The sequence below is a fragment of the Anser brachyrhynchus genome (genome assembly GCF_964034855.1).
Source record: "Anser brachyrhynchus genome assembly, chromosome: 2".
Lineage (NCBI taxonomy): Eukaryota > Metazoa > Chordata > Aves > Anseriformes > Anatidae > Anser > Anser brachyrhynchus.
The window spans coordinates 33,323,984-33,345,471 of NC_137695.1; the positions used below are offsets into that span (position 1 = coordinate 33,323,984).

The window sequence follows — 21,488 nt, forward strand, 5'->3', positions numbered from 1 at the left end:
ATCATTCTATAGTGGGTTTATAATAGTTCAGTGTTCAACCAAAAGGAATGATCAGGTAGACTCAAAATACATTTTTCCCAGACAAAAATAATAACTTTTTTTTTTTAAAAAAAAAGATGCATTTTATTTTATTTTCAAATTTTGAAAGTCATGTCCCTCTAGCGAATGCCTGTATCAGTCAAATTTTAAGAAAAAGTTTTAGATTTCTGTTTAGCAAATGACAAAATAAAATATTCTTCTACTTCACAAGCTTTTTTCTTACCCAACATTGTTATTTTTCAGTAATAAATTTTGTCCTAACATTTTGAATAATTGTGAGAGGGGAAGATTGATATATTAAAAAAAAAAAAAAAAGGTTTTATTAAATAAATCATTTATCTTAAAGTTGTGCCTAGGTCTGTTCAATAGTCTATTTAAAAAGTGTGTTCTCTGTCCAGTCTTTAGCATTACAATCTGCTTAACATCACTCTTAAACAAAAATCACTGTGAAAACTGACTCCATTATTGGTAGTCTTGCTGAACATCTCAAAGACTGAATGTGCTGTGGGGCTGGTCAGGAATCGGGAGTAGGTTTGTTTCTCATCTGCAAAGGTTGGCTCATCAAAGGGAAGCTGGGGAGGATGAGGATGTTAAAGAAAAGCTTTTCTTTTGTCACATGAGCCTATTTTTCATTTCATTTCACAAAAACGTAGAAATGTACTCCATGGTAACATGATGATTTTGACATTATCAAAATTATGGCAAGATGACGCATAATTTTTAAAAATTTGAATTAAAACTCTCAGCACTATGGAGCTTATACTGATTTCCAATAAAATTGCAGGGTTTTTATCCATTTCAAAATTATTTTTCTAATGTTAACTGAAAACTTAATATAATGTAATAAGATATTTTTAAATATTGTTAAGGAGATAGTGTTGATCTAATAAAACATTATCAATAAAAAATAAGAAGTCATATTTTATATCACTGTAACCATAAAAGAAAATAAAAATAATTAAATGGATCTTGCTTCTTTTTTAATTTTGCCCATGGGGACTTTAAATATGGATTTAGAATTCTAAAAAGAAATTTCTATTTTTGCCCAGAAGTATTATTCTCTGTTCTGTCTTAATCTTATTAAAGAAAATGTGCTTATTATAAAGATTAGTTAATTAAAATTCTTCATATCTCTGTTTACACATTCCCTTCTTCTGCTTGAACTGACACACTTCAGTAATTTAATATTGAATACAAATCCGTGTTTCTACATAGCTGCCAAAATGGCTGTTTAACTTAGATATCAATCTCTCATTTTAAATTATGTCCTGGTTTATCAGACAGCATTCTTGTGTTACAATATACATATATCTTTCATTTCTTGTGGTGATTAACAGTCTCTACTCGACATATTATTTTCTATGGCTTCTAGGCAATTGTTACCCATGTTGCTTTACCAATTCTAAAAATGTATCAGAAAGTTCACATAAATTATTTAACAACTATGTGGCTCCTTCATTATCTTTTCTCATCAGAAACACAAGATGTTTAATATGGTATCATAAGGTTCAAGCATTTTCTATGCTAACACTTGCCTATCTCAGGAGTTTTATAATTGTGAGACAAATCTCAGAAAAAGATTATATTATCTGGAAAAAAAAATCGTTAAATAAATTTTAAATATTTTATATTTACATTCTAGCTACTGAGCATTTAGATATGACATTCTGTTGTGGTTTTTTTTGCACCATTTTCTTTGCAAGAAAGTCCTAAGAGAAAACATGCAAGCTGAGATTTTCTTAATCACAAACCTCCAGAAACTGAAGGTTTAAAAACAATTAAGATTATGAGATTTGATAAGTCTGTGCCTTAGGAACAGCACAGTTCTCCCCAATTAATATGGAAAGCAACAATTACTGCCAAGATACGACTCTACCCCTTTAGACTTCAGACTTGATATGTAATGGATTTAGACACTTACTGTGCTTATTGGTTAAGCACATCACCAGGAAAGTACTTTCTTAATTATCTAATGAACACACCTATGTTACTGGTAGTATTAAATCACAATTGCACTGCTTTGGAGTAGATGGAAAAATCTTTGGAAAAGTGCTATGGAAAGTCAAACACAAGCACTACTGTTTTCATTTCTCCATTTAGAACTAAGGTACCTGCTTACTCCACTCTTTCATCTCAAGTCTTTTGGGCAAAACCCTGCTGGGGAGCTGAGTTGTCCAGGAAGCATCCTCCCAGCATCCCGTGGGACTTCACAACCACCTGAGACACCACCCGTCTTTATTCTCTACCTGAGTCTACTGCCTATTCTTTTTTATTGCTCTGTTTCACCTCCTTATCCAAAAGCCTGCTCCAAAATATGGTGATTTTTTTTTTTTTGATTAATTGTTTGTTTGTTTCTTCCCTCATTGTTCCCACTTCTGCCACATGCACATAAACACAGTGTCAGAAACACCTTGAAAGCCTGACAGCTTTACTTGGGTATTCTCAGCTCATTCTGGTATTACTGATAAAATTCCTGAGGTACAGATGGTCTCATATCCCAAAAACTCCTTCCCAATTACTCTGTTCATGCTGGTTACACTTAATTGACCAATTCTGCTCTCTAGACATTGTAATCCTACTTCAGCCTTGACTCCCACATGTAACTCTAATGAAGCACATTAGATTTCTTATCTTATGTACTTACAGTGTAAGTACCACAGCAACTGAATAATCTGCTTTTGTGCTCACAACCTGTCTTTGCAATTGAAGAGTTTTCATCATCCTTCTGGTTCCCATCATAGTCCTTAGACAATTCTGGGACCTAGTGATCCAGTGGCACTTACTGCTCACAGTAATTTTATTACATTATTTAACACACCATGAAATGAATATCATTAGTTCTCTGTTCATTTCCCTTCAGCACAAGGACCAGGTTTGAGACTGGGGATACTCAAATGGTAGCACTATCAGAAATGGGTGGGGTGGTCAATGCTGTTCACCAGCAGATGACATGAAGATAAATTTATCTGTACACAGTGGCTTGTTAGAGTCTCTGCCCTTTGTTAACTCTTAGCCAGGAAAGAATGATACTGCCCAAATTCAGTATGGAAGAAAGAAAAAAAAGTAAAAAAAAAAAAAAAAGTTGTGTTTGCACCATACAGTGGTAAAAATAAAGATTAATGATTGTGGTTGATTGCTGGAGCATGTAATTCCATAGTAATTCTTGCCACGCATCCATGGCTCTTAGAGGTGTCAGGCAAATCATGTACAGTGATCATGTACAGGCTCAAATCTGTCCCCTCTCCTTCTGCCTCTTCTTGGGACATAACTCTCACCCTCTCAGTGTCTCTATTCAGAGCTGTCACCAGAAATGAAGGAGAAGGCAGCAAAAGTTGGTGCACTGAGTAGTGTGTTCAAGAGACCCCCCCAGTCTAGGATTAATGGCAGTGTAAAAAAAAGCAAAATATTCTGGTTTTGCATTTCTGTAGAAGACTGGGGTGAGGATGCTCCAAAGCCATGGTTTCCTTGTTGGGCATCATTAAAATAAATAAATAAATAAATAAATAAATAAATAAATAAATAAATAAATAAGAGGTTCTCTTAAAAGAGGAAAGGGAAGAAAAAATCCTATGAGACTTACTCCTTATGTTGAGAGTCAACTTGAATTTTTGAAATCATGTAGGTGGTTTGTAGTAGCACTGCAACTACCTTGAATTCTGGCATTTACTAAGCACTTGGATCACCTGTGTCTTACACACGAGGAATGTTTTTTTGTTTTTTGTTTTGTTTTTGTTTTTGTTTTTTATAGAAAGTACTTTGCCGTGTCTTAAGAAGCAAATTATTATTACTGAAACATAGAAAAATATGTGGGGGGGTTGTTGATTTTTTTATTTGGTTAGTTGGTTTTGGGTTTGGCTTGTTGTTGGTGCTGGTGGTGGGCTTTTTTGTTTGTTTGTTTGTTTTTTCCTTTGTGGTGGTCCCAGTGAGTGTGGCCTAAACTATAAACGTTTTCTCAATACCTGTTTTAGGAATATTTTTTTAGTAATATTCAACTTATATATGCACACACACACACTTATATAATATGTGTACATGAAATGCAAGGCACTGTTTAGTCCTCTAAAAATTGTCTTTGTCATACAGATTTCTCCGTCATAAGAAATACTGCAAGCTGTATTGAAATAGATATACAGAAAGCTTTCAAAGCTGTTCCCTTTGAAGTACTCTCATTTCAAATAATAGATTCTTCATATCAAAAGAAAAAGGTTCTTAAGTGAATTTAATCATGTACAATTGTATATAAGAAATGAAGTGTTAAAAATGCCTAATTCACAGCAGAAGCTGTATTTATTACTCTCCAATTTATTTTCTCTGAAATAAGAAATTGATAAGGAGAGCGGCATAAAGTGGACATACTGAGAATCTGGACCTGGCTTTTTGTCTCTGATGGTGCCAGAAGTAAATGCTCTCGTTTCAACATGAATAGATAAAAGATATTTTCCACCTTCTCCTCTTGAGATGTCCCCTAAAACATCTGTGGCTCAGGGCACTTATGAGGATATGAGTGTAGTTTGAGTGTATTTTATACCACAAAAATAAGGCAAGGCTTCTTGCAGATGAGGAATTGACCTTACAAGTAAGAGTTTAGGCTTTGCTTTCAGATGCAGCAAAATATGGCTAGTACCGAATGTGTGTTATAACATATTAATAACTCTTCAGTTCAGTGAGTCTGACAAAGTGCCACAACTACAAGCCATGTGTAGCTTGTAATCTCTACTTGCAGCTCAGCAGACAGATAAAAACTCCATGACAGCACAGTGCAAAAATCCTAATAAATAAATAAATAGAGAAGTTGCTGAATGAAATATCATCTAATATCATAATAGTCAAGTCCCTCAGTACTGAAATGTTTTTCAGTCACCTCTGCTCTCTCATTTCATTTCTCCAGAGACTACCAGCCATTTTATAAAACCATTGTGCACATTTTCAGGTACTTCAGTCATTCTACTACAACTAAGTTTAGTTCAAGTTTTGTGATTTTCTTACATTTGGGGACAGCATTTTTCAGATGAGAAAGTGCAGAAAGTCTTACATTTCTACCTATGTTTAATGACTAACATTTAGATTTAAAAGGTATCTGCCTGAAATAACAAGAATGAATAAAGGGCCAATTAACCCTTTACTTCTAAGTTATACTGTAGCTGCAATGATTCTTAGCTAGTATTACAGAATTGACAGCTTTCACATTATTTCCTTTGATGTAACTTTTCATTCACTGGAGTCATGAAAATTGATACTTCTAGTCAGCTTATTAAACTGGGCTAACAGGGAATACATGATGGAAATTTTTCCATCATCATTCTATCTTCCCTTAATTAACTTCAGTTCCTTGACTTCTTGCCTAAGAGAAATGTATAAAAGTTGATCTTATAGAGTATAGTGATCATTAGTAAAACTCTCTGTATTTCTTATAAATAATGCACATTCAATCAGTTCATCAACATTCTTCGAACCTTTTTTTTGCTAAAATATAATTTATTCTTAATCATGTAAATAAAAAGTGTAATAAATGTATTGATTTAAAAGTAGTGTAACCAAATCATAAAATTATTGTATGAAAATCCTTGTTAAAATTAAGAATTGTAAGATTTATTAAAAATATGGTAAAATGGAGTAGATGGATCCTGATATGAAGAAATATATGATCAAATAGTAACATGACAAGAATATGAGCATTTAACTTAAGCAGTCTATAATAGAAATTTTAAGATGGTTAGCATCAGTATTCCGAAGACCTGTGGCTATTTTTATGTGTTAGATAATTTACTTCCTCCTTATAAACAAGTTTCTGTTCTTTTGTTTTGCATGAATGAAAGAAGAAAAAATAAATCTGTCCATATGAAAATGTATGGCCCTTTTTTTTAATTTTTTTTTGAAAAAGACAACATTATCCTGAACTGATTAGTTGTTACTGGAAGTCTGAATTGTTTTGATTGAATCTGGATCTCCTGCCATGATTCTGCTTGCTCACTGCAGAATTCTGTGGTATCCATCTTTTGGATACCAAGTGTATGTACTTCGATTACTTTTTTTAAGTGTTATTACAACAAATGGCCTTTTAATTAAAATTCGTAATTCTTATTCTAGTCAAAGAACAAAAATCTATCAAAGATCTGGATCTGGATGTTTTTCTTTATCACGGTTTTCTGAAACAAACCACTTCCAAAGTGCCACTTTGGAGATGCGGGCTGCTGCATCTGCTTTGTTTATAGGACAAAGCAGAATTCTTGTCAGCAACAAAATAGTAATGGAGACACATTTAATATAGCAAACCTAAAGGGCTGAGCAGCTACTGAGAACTTAGAGGGAGGTGGCTGGAAGGTTTAAAACTGAAGGCAGTTATTATGATGCAGGCATAGGTTTAGGTGTCTCAAAAGTTTTACAGTGAAAAAATAAAAGTAGACAGTAAGTAGTCTCTCAGCATAAAATACTAATAGGAGCTTGTAATATTTGGTAGCTCTGCTGCTCAGTTAATACTAGCAAATGGTAAGTCAGCAAACTAAGAGAAGGAATATGGCTCGGTCTTTTGACTTTTCTCACTTGCAATTTTTATTAAAAGAAGGAAAAAGATACGTGCCCAATATAGTCAAATTCCTTGCTGATATGAGCCATGAAAACTCTAGAGAGATCATTTGGCTTAGTGACAACATAATATATCCCCCAGTGCTTAGAAAATTTCTCATCTCCACCTAAACAAGTTTACATCCCTATTTAGAATAAAAAGTATACAAACAATATGTTCTCTCTTGCTTTACATTTCAATTAGGCTGGAATGTCTTACCAGGGGCCATATGGCTGTGTGCAGAGCTAGGCATTCTTCAGCTGACTTGAGAATGAACAACAGTTACTGTTATGGTCTGTTATGCTGTAAAACTAAACTGTAATTCAAAGTCTGTAAGGGAGTGATACCCTTTCCTAAAACAGGATCTTAAAATCAAGACAAACTGGACATCTCTGAAAATTGTTCTGTATTTCTCAGGCCTTCTTTGTCACAACACCTGTTTGAAGAGCGAGAGAAGCATTTCTTCTTTTCATTCAGTGCAGTGGCTTGCATATGCCATTTCAAAGAATAAATTAAATATCTAAAGATGGTGAGCATCCAAGATATAATCTGGATGTATGCAGGAGGCTTAACCTGAGGCCCAGATATTAAGAGCACAATAAGTGATGTCAATACTTTCTGTTCACAGTCTGCACTGGACTCTGTTTTATCCTTCATGAGAATGATTTCTTATATACTTCAGGCAGTCGAGTAAAACTCAGTATTTCTTCATTACCGTTTTAAACATATTTTCAGCTAATTTTACAATACAAAAGTAAAAGGATTGGAAAAGATCCCAGTGGTGGGATCAAGCAGGTAAAGTTTGTGATCAGCAAATATTTTGAAAAGAATAGAGCTCATGGCCAAACAAATAGAGCATTACTGAAAAATAATTAGAGTCCTTTGTCCCCAGGTGCATTGTTTTTAAATTGTATCCAGTTCACTCTGCTCTTTGCATTCTGCTGCTGACATCAAATGGACATTTTGCAGTTAGTTACCTAGGCTGTGTCATAGATATATGTGTCCCAGAAGAGGCTAACCATATGAAAGTATCTTAGCAAAACCAACAAACCATTCATAATGTGTCTCCAAACACATGATGGAATTTTGTAATTTTGTAATAAAATTCCAATGGCAATCTCCACAGGTTCAGGGAGCTGCAGAGCCTGCTTCTGGTTTTGACAACAAGTGGGGTGGCTTGCTCTTTTTAGCCACTGGATGTAAAATCAAAGTACACTTGGAACAAGACTTTAAAAATTATTGTGATAGTGTGGGGTTTTGTTAGTTTGTTTTAAGTTATAATATTTGTATGTATTTATAGCCACTTTAAAGATGTTGGACCCAAGCCTTTGTGTATGTTGGAGTCAGTGAAGCTGGACTGATATATGTCAGCTCTGCATCTGACCCATGATTACTATCTATGTGAGTCTGATAAGCAAAATTTTATATCTGTTTTACAGGCAGAAATTTTAAGTGGAAAATTCTGAACATAGCCTCTGGTACAGAATGAATCAGCCATGAATTGATGGTGCTGTCCTAGGAGGGTTGTGGCTCTTTCTTCAACTTTCCCCATTCGGTGTGCTTTGAGTCCTGCAGTGTTGAGATGCCCATGTAGTGTTTGTTCTCCTGTTTTGTCTGGGCAGAAGACAAGCCCTGCAGCAGTGGCAAGATGCTTAGCTGTAGGCAGTAAAGTCAAGGTTTTCTAGCTGAGTACCTATGTTTACATGCCAGAGTATCTGTGCTAGCATGTGTTGCTCTACCCTCAAAAAAAAAAAAAAAAAAAAAAAAAGAGAGAGAGAGAGAGAGATTGTCGTTAGCCCTAACCCCTTTTCTTTTTCTCTTTTCCCTTGCCATTTTCTCTAAGAAAATGAAAATGACACCATACTTATATGAATTGAAAGTGGCAAGAAAGAAACAGATTCAAGGTGGGATTTCACAAGACAGCTGAGCTATGCTCTGACACTGAAGTCAGTCTGTTCAACTCACTGAATCAGTAGGAAACTAATCTAGGAAAATGAGTGACTGGCTTTCTTTCAGATTAGCAAATTTCAGATTTTAGTCAGAGAATTGCAAAGGAGAGGGAAGGACCATACAACCATGAGGTGGTGTTGAACAACAACAATAAATAAATAAATAAGAAAGAAAGAAAGAAAGAAAGAAAGAAAGAAAGAAAGAAAGAAAGAAAGAAAGAAAGAAAGAAAGAAAGAAAGAATCACTGAAGCCATTTGTCTGGTCGGCTGTTTTGTTTAAATATGTGCAACTGTGTTACCCAGTTTGGAGGTATATGAAGGCATGCTCTCATTTGAATTTTACTTTGACTTGTCTTGACTGAAGTGTGACTTTGTGGTATATAAATAGGAGCAGAGCATTCCTTAGATAGCAGTATGGCAAATCTCTGTGCTGGAGCACCCTGGATCTGCAGCATAGCCCCCACAGAATCTATAAAGTGAGAGCACTCTTTTAGCTGCATGGGCCAGTTAAAGATCTGCTGCCACAGTTGTTAGAAACAAGTACGTTCCAGTAAAAGGTGGTGACCATGAAAGCACTTCAACATGTACCACTGTAGTGGGATGCATGCTTGGCCTCCAGGTCTCTTGCAGAAGTAGCTCACAGGATTTAGTGAAATAGACAGTTCTGGAAAGAGTTTGCATTTGCTGTTTCTGATAATTTATACTGACAGTTACGTGAGTTCTGATAAGTGAGTAATGGGAGCAGACAGACTGAGAGTGCTCAAAACAAGGTAGAAAGGTCAGTCTGGACCCTCAAATTAGGAAAAGATTGACCATTGTATATTCAACAGCATAGGCAGAGTTAATGTGAAGAATGAGTGGGGCAATGACTGGCACTAGAACACATGACTTTCTGTTCTTTGCTTCAAGCCAATCACCTTGACTTGTCCTATGCAATGGATCATGATTATTCATGTCTGTGTCCAAGCGAACTATGTCCATGGTACTCAAACCGCTGTTGCTGAATCAGGTGGCTAATGGTATTAAAAGTTATGTTCAGAGATACTATGATGGTTGTAAATTAGTGGATGTCTATGACCTTTCTGTATAAACAAAAAAAAAAAATCTCTGTGCCCTTTATAGTTGAATTCTGTTGTTGCTTTAAGGTGTTCTTGACAACTGCTTTTTGCTCCAAGTTTACTCAATGCCTAGCATAACCGACTACTGATGCTGCATGTTTCTGGATCAGTTGCTACAAAGCAGCACAACAATAAATCCATTTAAATATATTGGTCTAAATTACCTCCTGACCTTCAACTTGGTCCTATCAGCATCAGACCACAGATTTTCACAGTACAGCTTTTTCACTGTTTACATCAATACCAAAGATGTGTGCAAAGAGGTGAGAGGAGGTGCAGTTGTGGTAGAAGAATAATAAGGAACAAGGACATGACTTTAAATTAATGATAATAAGTAATTAATGTTAATGTGACAGAGAAGGGAGAACCAGTAAACCAGTGTTAAAAAAAAATAAAAAAAATAGAACAACTGTGATAGAAAAAAAAGGAGATAAGTTTGAAGAGAGATTTTGGATGCCATCACTTTAATGCCTGTAGGTACTTTGTAGGTACTTAAACCTTTTAAACTTTCCTCTGTGCATCTCCTGCATTAATTAAGCTAATTACAAATAGGATCACGGGAAAGATTATGCAAGCTTGATTTTGATTGCCATATTGTGCTGAGAAATTGTTGATTTTCTTGGGGGGAGTACTAGCCACAGAGGAATATTTTCCAGAAGTGTATATGAGACAAACAAGGAATCCATATTTTTTTATTATTGCATTCATGCATGGAAACTGTGAGGCATCCTTCACTAAATGAAATACAGGAAAAAGAAATAACTGTAGAATGATGAAGAGTCACCCTGTTTTTTATTAGTCTGTGATTTGAGACAATGGCTGACATTACTGTTTATTTCCATTAAGTCAAGTTGTTTTGCAAAATTCTGGTTGGCCATAACTAATAACATCATACAGGAACTCTATAACTAACCTCAGCATTTATTTCTCTGCCTGTTACTCTGTACTATCCTGGTTTCCTCTTAGGATTTGTGTAAGCACTTTTGGCCTCATTGCAATCTCAGTCATGTGCTGCCAGTATTTCAAAAAGTACCTCCCACAAAAATGTTCCTGTATACTGAGTACAAAAATCCTGTGTCCTTCTGATGCACAGAAAAGGAGGGAAAAGATGAAGAGGAGAAGAAATTTGGAATTTTAAGTTCCTTTTCTAAAAAGTAAGAGAAAGAAAAAAAAAAAAGATGTTTTGTGATATGGGCTATCTAGTATATGTAAGAACAGGGAAACAGTGTAGCTTTTTGGGGGAGAGGGGTATATTTTGCTAGCATTTGCAAGACTATGCTCTTAAAAGTGTAATACAATGAATAAAACTTGCAGAAAACAGGTGAATGTGGCTATATAACTGAGATATTTTAATAGGTCCAGTGAAAATTATTATTGCTACACATAATGAAAGGCCAGACTATCCTCAGCTTATACACAATTTTAATGAGTCTCTACTGCATTAATGAGAAAGAGAGAGGCCTAGTAGCACTATTCTAGGTTAATGGGTATCCCTGAGGACAAAAATAATTGGAATTGAGGGAAAAAACTGTATGCAAGGCCTGTACCCTATTTGGAAGTTTGTAGGTGAGTCCAATTCAAGATTTCTCGCTTAGATTAACAAGCCTAGGAAATTATTTTCCTATATTCTGCGAAAGAACCACACTGCTTGAGACAGCTCACCTGAAAATTATAAGAAAGCTGTCCACATTGGTAATGATCCAATTATATAGTGAAATATGAAATAATATTTCAATTAATAAAATATTGTCGAAATTCTTGTTACTGCACATTCCAGATATGCATCTGACATTACTTAAAGTCTCTAAAATTATTTAACTGAAAAATTGAAAATTTAGAAAAAATACAATAATATTTTTTTTTCTTACTTGTAGACTGGGTACTACAGCATCTCAGATCCTACTTACAGTTGGGTCTGACACAGAAAGACAGACTCTCTATCAATGCCTTTGTCTGCTAAAGATATTTCCCAGCTTTTATTTTTATTGGCCATATATACCTTTCCAAGGCTGAAATAAAAGAATTACAGCAGTTTGGATTTCTACAAAAACATCCTGTCTCAGCGGTCCACGGGTAAGCGAATAAAAACATCTCTTACACAGTTAATATTATAACTCATCACATTTTACGTCCTACAGTTACAATGCAGGCTAGTTTCTCTGTCCTAAAGGCCCCCAAGGCATCTGCACATGGTGCTAGGGTGTCACTAGCCCCTCACAGGAGCCCACCCAAAAATCAGACCATGTGTCTGAGAGTGTTGTCCAAATGTTTCATGAACTCTGGCAGCTCGGTGTCATAATCACTTCCCTGGGGAAGTGCCCGACCACCCTCTCAGTGAAGAACCTTTTGCTAATATTCAACCTGAGCCTTATTAACCATATCTTTTAACAAACACACAAATTAACAATAACCCAGGTAAATATAAAGGCAGGAATGCCCAATGGATGAGGCCTGAACTGGAGTTTGGAATTGATATATCCTTTGGGTGACCTTCAAATTTTTTTTTCTACCTTCACTTTACTTCTTGTGCTTTTTCCTCATTTTCCATATTATCTGAAATCATTGTACAATAGATCTTCAATGTTAAACAAGCCATTGATGTAGTACAAACAGATAATAATAACAATAATTCAAGTAATAATAACAACTCCTTTCCCCCTCCCCTCGCCTCTTTTTCCTTACCCTCCTCTCCAGACATACTTTAGAGCAGACACAAATAAACTGTGAAGGGGGCTTGAAATGTGTCGATTGGCTGTTAATATCTTCTGGTGGTTTTAATTACAGTATCTTCCACACCCTGCATTTTGTCAGATTTTCTTTCCCTACTGAAGTAATGTGACATGAGTTTCAGTAGGAGTGCAATAGTCACATATAAGTTCCATCAACATCATTCTTAAATTCTAACACGTTGAGTTTCTGTGCCAGCAGTGCTTACCTTTATGCAACCAAATCTCCAAAGCATAATCCTACTTGTGAAGTTTTTCAAAAGAACAAAAGCCATGTGAGGTAAAAGCACTGTTAAAAACAGTTGACTAACCTTAACTACAGTGCTGTTCCTAAATTTCCTTGCCTAATTCGTTTAAAAATGTATAAAATAGCAGGAAACCAGGAACCTGTGAGAACGTGTCTTTTGTCCAGAGTCAAAAATCACCCTGCATGTTTGGCTTCTGTCTATACAGGACTATCACATGTCCGTGTTTTCTTTTAATTTTCATCTGGATAAGTTCTTCTTTCCTGCCCTCAAAGATATGCGTGGGCAGATTTTTTTTGGCTGGTTCAGCCTGCATCCAGGTTGTTTTCAACCTCATCAGGGGCCAGATCCTGGCCTTTCTCCCTGAGCAAAGAGCCAAGTGAAGGGCTGGGCTCAGCTGCTGTGGTGCTCACATTAGAGCATCGCACGCGGTTGGTCAGAGTGGGAAGGGGTGATGACAGGGTTTGTAAAAACCCAGCAAGGACCTACAGGGCTGTGAGGCAGGGGGGCAGTCAAGCTGGAGAGAAGCTGGCAGAGGTGGGCCAAGCTTAGGAGAAGCTTTGGGGCAGGGAGAAGGTGCAGAGGGTTGGGGTCAGAGGGTTGGGATCTCAGGGAAGACAGGGACCCAGGGCTGTGGGCAAGGGAGGGCAACAGAGGTGGGGTGAGACTTTGTGCTGAATGGCTGCTAGCCAGGGCAAGAGGAAGGGGAGGGCACTGCCAGGGAGAGGGACAAGAGGTTTTAGAGAGATTGGCAGGCGTGGGAAGGCAGGCTGGAAGCATGGGGCACAAAGGGGTCTCTGTAAACAAGGCACTGATATGAGCACGTCTAACCAAAACCTGCAGTGGAAGATGTGCACAGAGACAGCTCCCACACATCACTCTCCCCGTCTCAGCTGCACCAGCTCTCTTGCTCTATGGTGTAATATTTGCCTTTTAGAGGCAAACAAAAATGATGAAAGGGCAAGGTCCATTTAGTTTCTTTACAGTAGTTTGATATCAGTTTGATATCCTAGCTTGCAGTGTATGCAGACTGCCTCTGAAGTTATCTTGCCAGCTAAAGGTCTCCAGTCATGTGTCCATATGTATGAAAATGGGCCTTCTGACCTAAAACCTTCACTGATGCTTGCAGGCATATGGCGCTAATTCAGATTTCCGTTTCTATGAGATAATCCCCTGACACCATGACTAAGCTTTGTAATTTATTCAGCAAAATGTCGCAGCTCCCTCTTGTTTTGTGACGTCTTCTTGCTGGAGCTTCGGGGCTTTGGTGTTTTTTTATTTTATTTTTTAAGATTTGATAATCCTATTTAACCCTCCTGCAAATGGGACCCCAGGGAGAGCTTTTCAGTTACACACAATTAGTTTTATAAAGAGCATTATTAAACCATCCATTAGCTGTTTTGTGTGTTGTTTTTGTGTGTTTTTTAAAACTCCTTTATTAATAACAATAAAGGCTTTTGTAAGAAGAATAGAAGGTGGCATTATATGAAATGGTTTCAGATTCTAATAATAACATTTCTTTTTTGTGAGTAGAATTATGACATGAGCTTTCTTGTGTAAGATTTCCTTTACAATATATCACTCCTTCCCACCCCCCCCTGCATCCTTTGTTCCTTTCATGTTTTCCACGCTGATGGATGACAGGGCTGTGCTGGATCCTGAGAGATAATAAAGTCCATGAAAAAAGTCTGGCTGGGGTGCCATTTCCCTACCTAGACTTCAGCATCCAGGCCAGAGGATGACAACTCATCCCAACCAGCAGCTCTTGGCACTTGAAACCATGTACCAGGTAAGAGGCCATGGTCATTGCATAGTAAATTCACAAGCTATCTCATGGGTGGGGGCACAAGGAAGCTGTAAAAGAGCCTGCTGGGATGTGAGGACTGTGTGAGACGTGTGCTAATGAGAGCACCAGGAGGGTCAGCGTGAGAGCAGGTGCCTGCCTGGTCCAGCGCTGCAACCTCCAGGGCAGTGTGAGAAATCAAGCAGGAGCCGGGTATGTTTGTCCCTGCCACATTCCCAGTATCTGATTCAGCATTGTACTCAGCTGGTGGCTGTACACAGGCCATCACATTTTTCGATAAAGCTGACTAACTGCCTTTTGCACCCATTTATGCTATTGCCTTCAAAAACATCCCATAACAACTCATTCCACAGTTCCTCACTGTGTGAAAAGCTACTTCAACTTATTTTTAAACCCATTGCCTGATAACTTTATTGTTACAAGACATACCGAATAGTCATTGCTTATTCACTTCTTCCCTGTCAGTCCTGATTTTCTTTGTTCTCAGCGTATTGCATTTGCCAAGGCTGCAGTTTAGATCTTGTTCTGAATTTACCACAAATGTAATGTTTAAAATGCTGGAGTTTGGAATGGAGCTGAATGCACTTGTCTTTGCCTGGTCTCTTGGGACTACTGTACTTCCATCCTTACTCCTCGCAGGCCAGTTCATTTACATTTTAAAACCTGGGATTTAGAATGAATATGTAAATGCATCTTCCAGTTGGTATAGTAATTCCTGCTACTTAGTTTTAAATTAAAATCCAGATCATTAATTTAGGATTGAAGGTATAGGCTGTATTCCTGGACAAGTTGTTCTGAAAGGGTATCAAGTAACAATTTGATTTGAGAGAACTGAAATACATATATAATTAAAAACAATCAGCAGTATTATTTCTTTCTTCCAAAGGTTCAGAAGCTCCTGCTAGTTTTAACTGACCTTTCCAAACAAAGATTCACCTTTCCAAACAGGCCTGCATGATTCTGCCACAAAAAGGAGAAGGGGCACAACCCTGTGAGAAGGCCTGGCCACCCTAGCAAGCTCCGCAGACAGCCCTGTTCTCAGCAGTGGGTTCATTCTACTGCCTCAGGAGGTGATAAAAGCAAGTTACTTTTGCTTATGAACAGGCTAAAAGGAGTGTCTATCCGTGTTTTAACACAGAATTTTTAAATGAAGGAAAATGTGCATACAGGTATTACTCAATTCCCTGGTATTAATCCAACTGTGATCTTTCACACTGTGGAAATCTTCCTCTTTCTTTGTCTTACAAATGCAAAATAAAATCCATGCAAGATTTCAGTGGACAATATCATTTTCCCTTGTTTATTTTTTTAAAAACATATACTGTTATTAAAAAAAAATAGATAACATATATACATTTGCAACACATATAAAAAAGCACTTTCTGTACTAAGAAAAATCACCAGGTTATTTTAAGGACTACATCCCAATCCATACTGTCTTTAGACATTTACTGACAGCAGGAGAACCATCAGGAACAAGAGTCACCAACCACTCTAGGCTAACATCTTCTTTACAGATCTACAATTGGTCTAGAACTTCTCTGACGACTTTAACAGATGAGATGCTCTCTCCTGTTACTATGCAGAATACCTCTTGCTATATGCTCTTCGTAGGGGAAAAAATAAATAAATCCAACACCCTTATTCTCCATAGCATTATCTTTTCATAGACAATTTTCATAGCTACAACCCAAACAGAATAAAACAGCACAGCCTTCTATTCCTATTTGTTTCAGCTGTCTGTAGCTGAAGATGATGATGAAAAAATAGGTTCACTGGGTTTAGCTGGGAACATGGCATTGCCATTTGTACTTCTTAAGAATAGCCTTTATTGTTTAGATTGATCTGCCATTGTTGGCTTGATCACTTACCAAATCCAGAAGTACTTTAGGAATAAAGCTTTAGAGCCAGCTCAACACAAAAAAAAAAAAAAAAACAAACCACTGTTGCTGCTTTGGAGCAGCTCAGTGTTTGCTTTTCACACAGCTTAGGTTAACAGGAAGAATTTGTGAAAAATCAGTCATTTTCACAAAAAGTGACTTAAAAATGACATTTGCCTACCCCTTCCCATTTCTCTGCCCTCTTCAGGAAAAGGGTGGCCCTTTTTCTTCCCTGGAGAAGTCAATGAAGAATGCCACTACCCATCCCTCAACCCAGAGAAAGTCTTGGGGAGTAGCTCTTTGATTGTATTTTAAAAGAAACTTTCTTTGCCCTCCCTAAGCCTCTGGTTTCCAAAAGAAAAGCAAGTGAAACCTAAGGAACTGAGTCCTTCTATAAATCCAGCTGGAGGACTAGAACTTCTTTGGGGAAATAATTTGCTTTTTCTCTGCCTTCTTGACAGCTGTTAATTTAGACACATGCCACCTCACCGTGCCATTGAATGGCACAGAGCTGAGTTGCCTCTGCACTACAATAACAGGAGTGTCTTCCAGTTTCACTGGAAAAAACATTGTTTCTAGTGCAAGTGGCAGCTAGATTTCCCTCACAGCTACCCACCATGGAGCGTGTCTGCCCCATCCAAGGGCAGACAGAGCTGCAGGAATCATTTTTCCAGTTTTCATGGTTAGGTGAAATCATAAAATTATTGGGTGCTCACACATTTTTCACTTGTTTGTTTAAGAAAAGCACTTATACAGATGTTAGAAGGATAGTGTAAGGGTCTTGTAAGCCTACACATATAAAGGAAAATTGAATGGAAACTGGAAGCAGAGGGTCATTTAAGGTGGAGACCAGGGTATTTTTCGTTGTCTCCTCTCAAAGAGTTGTTAATCTCACCCTGCTTCGCAGAAACCCAAGAAGGTATGTGTGCAGGCTCATGGGAAAGCTGTTCTCTCTTGACAGGGTGGGAGGAAAGGAGAAAAGGTCAAGAACAGAGTGTGTTTACCAAAGCCATGTGCTCCTCGCTGTGTGCTGCTGCTGAGTGCAGCTGCTTCCACTCTCAGCTGGCATTTTGTGGTTTTGAATACTAGAGCACTAAATAAAATATGGGGTTTTAATACCTTTTTTTTTTAATGTATCCAGTGTGGGCTGCTAAAGTAAACAGAATATTGCACGAGTGCACATTTCATTCATATGAGCAGAAACTTAAAGCAGAAATGGGGAGAGCAATTAGCAACAAAATCCTACAGTACAGACCCTGGAGTACAGCACAACTATGGACAGATATAAATTCCCTTTTAAAGAAATATACTTGCAAGACCAGTTGCATAATGCTGCAAGCTAAGGAGAACACTGACTCACTAAGTCAATATTTGCTAAATCTACCAGGCCAAATTCAACTCTTGTTCTAGGCAAAAACAATTTTGCTGTTGTTTCACAGCAATGAAAGAAGCAGGCCTTGAGATTAAATCTGGGAAATCTACAAAAAATGTCCCTGGGTTGTAAATGTTATTTTAAAGAATTTATTTTAATTTATTTTTTTTATTTTTTTTTAATTTATAGTTTTAATATTTCAATTTAGCATTTTACCTTTAAAGAAGCCTACTTTAAAAGGAGCCAGTATGCACCTTTTCCTTACTCAGCAGCATGACAGAGGAAGCCAACAGATACTTTCTCCCCTTTGGGGGGCTTCATTACAGCAAGCAGGAAAGAACAGCTGGTGTCTGCACAGGAGCACAAGATAACAAGAGAATGTTGTTTTATATTTACTTTGCAGCACTTTTTAAAACTGCAAAGGACACAGTATAAAATAGGTGCTAGCACCTGAAACAACAAAAATCTCTGATAATCTCCATCCTTGTTCTCCAGGTTTCATTGATCAGCAAAGACAATTACTGTTCTGTGGGCTGAATCCCTCACGCTGCTGCAAATCAGGAGCAAGTCCACTGAAGCCAAATGACTTCCATGCATGCTAATTCAGTCATGCCCTGATGCTTAAGAGTCTCTTGGTGAGTGAGCTCTTCCATTACTGGGGAAAGTGCTCTTTTGCTCATGGCTCCTCCTCCTGAGCCATGCATACTTTGGGAAAGCTTAATGAAAGTAGAAAGGAAAGCAGGTTGGAGGAAAGAGGAGGGGAAGAAAAATTTTTACATGTGCTATTTGTTTGTAGAGTTACTAAAACTTCCTTCTTAGTAGATGCCATCTAAGAAAAGAGCAGAAGCACAGGTTCTGGACTGTAATGCTACTATTTTGTGGTACTCCAGAAAGAATTTGGCTTTGTCTTGTCAACTGTAAGTGACGACAGAACACCATTTTTCTTTTCAACTACTTGTCATGAGTATGTGCTGATGTTTCTGAATATATGTTGATCAAAGATAGTCAAAAGAGATTTAACTTTTTTGGAGCTACCACTTAACTAAACATTTATTTAAAAGCTTATGTTAAAAAATTATTAAAATAAGTCTGGTTAGCCTGTAGTCATTATTCAACCTGTATTTTCTACTTCGATAAAAAACTTAGTAATTGCAAGATTTTTACTGTTTGTATCTAAGCAGGGTTCTTTTTAGAGCATATGACTAATGAGAATTAATTGCTGCATTAAAAAAAAAATCTAATGGCACCCCACTGTTAACTTTTTTTTTTTGAGAAAATAATAGCAATTGCTCATATTCTTCACACTGTAAAGTAGAAAAGAATGATAAAACAGAAGAGAGTATTAGCTGTCTACAGCCTGTCTTGTCTGTATGTACCAAGCCAGTATTTCATATTAAATAACTTGAATTCCTGTTTTGGGACAAAATAGATTTTGCCCCAGTTGAGGACAAAGAATCCTAAAATTCTTTCAAAGCTACCCTGAAGCCATTGGTCTTATAGATGAGGGTTTTGGACATCAATTAAAATGTATTAAATATTTAAATTTTAATGTCCCTGAAAATAATGTAAACCTAGGCCCTATGGGCTACATTCATTTGTGCATGGCTCTGTTTCTAGAACTGATCTCCACTTAGAAATCAGTGCAATCAGAAATAGTTCCTAGTGGCCTATAGAATTCCAACCATTTTTGTTGACTTCACCAGTTTATTCCCCCACTCTTTTCTTTTCTCCTTGATAGTTTTTAGCAAGCTCTGGTAATCTCAGGTAGCTGTAGTTGAGAAGTATGGGCCTATACTCAACATCAACTCAGGTAAAACAGACTTCATTTAGCCCTGTTCTGGAACCATCGATGAAGCATAAATAACCGTACAGTTTCCAGGAAAATTTCCAAAACCATATTTGGTAGTCTATTCTTCTTCCTCGATTTTGGAGAAAGCACTTGCCCTTAAAACTTCCATGCAGTTCACAAGAATCAATGTTCCAGTTAACTCTCGCCACTGTTTTGTTACCGGGTTTTTCATTTTATCCAGGGCTGACTGCAGGTCTTGTAAGACATCCCTGTAACTGTCTCCATAATGTGCAGCCCATGTGTAGAGAAAGTCATACGCAGGTTTCCACATCATCTGCAAATAAAGGAAGAAATGATAAGGCTTAGCTACAGAAATCAAATTATTTAGCTAAATCTCTCCAACAGTGGAAAAGTAAGAGAAAAGAAAAAACAAAATAAGTATTTGGTCCCTAGCCACACTGAAATGCTTTATCATGTAGGGCATATTCTTTTAAAAACAAACTAAAACAAAAACAAAAACACTCCAGTAACCTTATGTATTTCATTTTTATGAAAGTCTTGAATTCTCAGAGAGATAAATAAGGGAAAGAAAAATTCTTCATTCAGGTGATTATCACCAAGTCAGAATATATCTGTGTCTGAAAGTAAAACTCAAAGCACATGGGTAGAAGGAAAATACTCGATCATTTTTGCAATTCATACATCCAGCAGCAGTTTTCCTATTTAGAGTTTCACTGTGCTTTTGGTAGTTAAAGACCCACTTTGTTTCATTAAGATCTCACTGTCCCCTACTGTATTACTTAACCAGGACCTTTCAAACATACTTCCTAACTTTACAAAAATGTTTTCTGGTAACATCAGCAGGAAGATACACCTATTAAAACAAAACAAAACAGAAACAAACAAAAACATTCCAGGAACAGGGGAGCAAGAAGTTTTTATAATTAACTTCTTAAAATTACACGCAATTTAAAGTGTCCTGGAACCAATGAAGGAAATAAAAAACAGGTTACCACTGTTCCTTTTTGCAAATTACAATACGTTTAATTATTTTATGCCAAACAAATATGGAGCATATCCTTCCCAAAAGTAATTTGTCATTTGCCGAGTGACATTAATGAAGATATGACAGCATGATTCTGATACCAAGCTGGACTTGCATCCTTCAAAGTGCTGATGTTGAGAGTAAGTTTGCTCTGTTTACAAACAGAAGGATTGTTTTCCCAGCTGCTGCTTTTGCAAATTTAACTTGGGTGACTAGTTCCCTTCTCCTCATTGGCAATAGAGGTTTTGCAAACAGCAATTGAGTTAACAATTGCATGGATGATGCATAAAGGCAAAGAAATCTTTCACTTTCCTAAATGGTACTACCATATGCTGTTTTAAAAGAAATACACTCATGTATAGTGATAAAAGCACATGAACGGATATGCACACATGTATGTATACACACAGATGCGATCAGAAAGTCTCTTAATTCTAAAAGATTTAACATCATCTCTTTTTTAATGAAAAAGCAGTTTTGATAGTTCAGAAGAAAAATGGTTATTTTTTCAATACGATTCTGTGAATTTAGAAGTGAAACACAACATAAAGCTCCACTTGATTTGAGCTCTATTTATTTAATCTCTAGAAGATTTAAGTAGCTGGAGGAAACTTCTTTGCCCATGATGCTGAGCTTTTCTCCACATTTGGGCTAAGAATTTATCCCAAGATTCATTCTACTGTAGTTTTTGTCAACATCTCCTTTATCTTCTGCTGCCTTTCTCCCTCATCCTCAAATGGAAAAACTCATACAATGCATCTCCTCTGTAGCATATCTCAGTCTGATTAGTCTGGTTTCTGCCTTTAATTTAAGCCATACGAAAGTGCCCATGCTTTGAATGAAATCTGCCATTCTAGCTCTAGAGGGGAGAAGGATATCACCATTTATCCAAAATGAATGGTGCTTACTGCAGACTTTACGCAAGTCAGTCTTAAATCATAACCATAAGGTTATAAAAG

The 21,488-nt window shown here is 36.9% G+C and overlaps 1 protein-coding gene and 1 long non-coding RNA gene across 3 annotated transcripts in view; one reads left to right on the forward strand and one right to left on the reverse strand.

The window, feature by feature from the left end:
* The first annotated feature begins 5,651 nt into the window (after positions 1-5,651).
* LOC308188626 lies at positions 5,652-16,383 on the forward strand. Its single transcript, XR_013945654.1, has 2 exons — positions 5,652-10,822; positions 11,543-16,383. It is a non-coding gene; the product is annotated as an uncharacterized lncRNA (long non-coding RNA).
* The window catches only part of MACC1 (MET transcriptional regulator MACC1), a 36,905-nt gene continuing 29,463 nt past the window's right edge, over positions 14,047-21,488 (reverse strand). For both annotated transcript variants that reach the window (XM_080577847.1, XM_080577846.1), the window contains exon 5: positions 14,047-19,818. In XM_080577847.1, coding sequence (XP_080433973.1) covers positions 19,603-19,818 — 216 coding nt within the window. In that variant the 3' untranslated portion in view covers positions 14,047-19,602. The remainder of the gene's footprint in view (positions 19,819-21,488) is intronic.